We start from the raw sequence: 3,147 nt of genomic DNA, 5'->3' as shown, positions 1-3,147 counted from the left end.
TCATCCTCCCTCTACCTTCATCTCTGCTTTTATCTACTCTAAACTAACCACAAAAACAGTAGGAACCTGATGTTTTGCATCTATTGTCCTAGTAAAGTGCCTTTAATTTCTATCAAAGGGTTGGTAAGGATTAACCAAGTTAAACAATTAAATTAGCTTGTCACTAAAATTAATATTAATATTATAGTGCTCATTGAAGGCATATGTTGTCAAAATTTGGACGAATTAATTTAACTCTTATAGTGCTCATTGAAGGTATATGTTATTGTCAAAGTGTGCACCATATACAAAAGTAATTTAATTCATTGATCAATCATTACATTGAAAATTCTATATTTGATTGTCTTTTTATTAAATGGGTTTTCAACAAAATTATAAAACATAGATTTGGACTATTGGCTAGGTGCACATGTCTCATTAATTTTTATATAGTCATGGTTATAGATAAAATATGTGACAATCAACAAAATATTAGTTTTCCTTGTTGACATTTATTAGACCAAAGAGGAAGGTCATTTGAATGGAATTGAGAATGCATGGATAGATGAGAAATTGTAAATATGTAATTATAACCATTCAAATAGTTTGAGCCTCATTTTACTAGTTTAAAAAATGGCCATTAATTATTTGTGTATTGAACTAGTGCATGTTAATATAATCATTTAAGTATAGCTAACAATTAATTAATGTTGGGTTACATTAGATGGTGTAATATTTCAAAAAAAAAGATTAGGAAGGGAAAACATATGTATCAAGTGTTAAAAATTATTTGAATGAAATTCATATAAGAAACATAATACTTGCCAGGCATTTATAAATATAAAGCTCATTTTTTATGTTTTTATTTATCTAGATTCTTTGGTGGAATCTTTGGCATGCCAAGTAGAGTGAATTCCTTACCCTTTATAATTGATTATTCTCCTTGGATAAGGTATATATCTCAAATTTTAAAGACCATTAATAATCTATTATTTCTCTTTGGTTACGTGTATAATATCCAAGCAACCTCACATGTAGTATTTTTAATTGAACTATAACAATCTAGAGAGGGAAGTTCTTCTTGATGAAATGAAGATTTCACAAATTAATCAAAAAAAGAACACCTAATTTGAATAGAATAACAAAGTTAAATTTCCTACAAAATTCATGGTTACAAAATTAGTGCTTCTATTAGAGATGAAGTTTCAGTAAACATAATAATGCATATAGGGGAAAGGAAAATTTTGAATTTTGTTTTTTCATCCATCAATTGTTTAAAGACAAAAATGATCAAACTTGAACATTAGAGAATACAAAAGTGTTGTGATAAAAAGAAGGAATTTTTTTGTTACAAAGATTATTAATTTGATGATGAACATAGTAACAACTATTTGTTATATCTACATTTTATGCTTCTTCCCATCTTATGATTCACGAAGTTAAAAATGTTGTTTTGATTAATAGATTTGTTACTTCATTTTATTTTTTATTTGCACAACCTTAAATCCTCTTGAACTATTATTTAAATAATTAAAATAAAATTATGATTCAAATGTATGATTTTCTAACTTCTAACAATTAATTTAAAGAAATTACAATTTAGTTGTGAACTTAATTTTTTTTTATCAAAGATGATGAAATATTAGATAGAAATCATAATTAGATTGTGTTATTAGTACCAAATTAAATATTAATAAACTAAGAAAAGCAAAATAATTACTCTACTCTGCTCAAACATCTTAGCATTACGTAAAATCAGAGGTAACACAAATGCTCATAACATTATGTAAAACCTGAACTGACACATACATATGCAAATCATTACCAAACAATTGAGCAACAAGCGACCAAAATTAGCTTTATTTTATAATTCCTACTTAATACTATATCTAAACTATTTATGTCATCGGTCTACCCAATTAGAGCCCCTTAGTTACCATGGCCAGGAGGACCACCTCCTTGACCACCACCACCACGTCCTAGAGGACCATCCAAAAGGCCACGCCCTACACCTCCACCATGTCCTGGAGGGCCAGCACCATTATGTCTTGGAGGACCACCACCTCCGCGTCCACCATCATATCCTGGAGGACCATCCATAAGGCCACGTCCTTCACCTCCACCATGCTTTGGAGGACCACCACTACCATGTCCTGGAGGACCATCCATAAGGCCGCGTCCTACAACACCACCATGTCCTAGAGGACCACTACCACCGCATCCACCACCATGTCCTGGAGGACTATCCATAAGGCCACGTCCTTCACCTCCATCATGCTTTGGAGGACCACCACCCTATCACCACCATTTCCTGAAGGACCATCCATAAGGCCATGTCCTATAACACCACTAAGTCCTGGAGGACCACCACCATGTCCTAGAGGACCATCCATAAGGCCATGTCCTTCACCTCCACCATGCTTTGGAAGACCACCACCACCATGTCCTAAAGGACCACCACCGCGTTCACCACCATTCATGGAGGATCATCCATAAGGCCGTGTCCTACAACACCACCATTTTCTGGAGGACCACCTCCACCTCGCCCACCACCATGTCCCAAAGGACCATCCATAAGGCCACGTCCTACACTACCACCATGTCCCAGAGGACCACCACCACCATGTCCTGGGGTACCATCACCACCGCGTCCACCACCACATCCCAGAGGACCATCCAAAAGACCACGTCCTACACCACCACCATGTCCTGGAGGACCACCACTGCCTCCACCTCCTCCACAACACCCTCCTGCACGACAACGATCTCCATTAACTCACTCTTCTGTCACCGTATCGTCAAGCAGGGTCGACGCAAATATAAGACCCAACAAAAGATATCATATTATCTTCATACCAGATGCCATTTCTCACTGCAAAACATTCAAAGACAAACAACCAGGTTGGGGAAGCTCAGGTATGGGATTTCCTACTTCTAGCCTTTTTCTCCATACTATTCGATCCCATAACAACGTGCTTACGTTCTTCTTAGGATATTCTCCAATCCCACTGCCCGGCTTGTCCCACGTTTTAGATGGGGAAACGTTTCACGTAACTAAGGATGTGGAATGGCCACCAACTAGTGACATATGTTTCTCATTAATTGATTACTTGAATAGTTGAAGATATTGACATATGCTTTTCATAAATTGTTTAGTAAAATATGCGG

General features: G+C 36.1%; 1 protein-coding gene across 1 annotated transcript; it reads right to left on the bottom strand.

Moving 5' to 3' along the window:
• Window positions 1-2,455: 2,455 nt before the first annotated feature.
• On the bottom strand, window positions 2,456-2,845 carry LOC131063873 (glycine-rich cell wall structural protein-like). Its single transcript, XM_059217329.1, has 2 exons — window positions 2,836-2,845; window positions 2,456-2,730 (listed from the first exon to the last, which is right to left on the bottom strand). Exons 1-2 carry the CDS (start codon window positions 2,843-2,845, stop codon window positions 2,456-2,458), a joined length of 285 nt encoding a protein of 94 aa, XP_059073312.1.
• Window positions 2,846-3,147: the final 302 nt, after the last annotated feature.

This window comes from Cryptomeria japonica, chromosome 3 (assembly GCF_030272615.1).
Source record: "Cryptomeria japonica chromosome 3, Sugi_1.0, whole genome shotgun sequence".
Classification (NCBI taxonomy): domain Eukaryota; kingdom Viridiplantae; phylum Streptophyta; class Pinopsida; order Cupressales; family Cupressaceae; genus Cryptomeria; species Cryptomeria japonica.
Note: the sequence above shows the minus strand (reverse complement) of the source record. Positions and strands in the feature narration are given on the sequence as shown.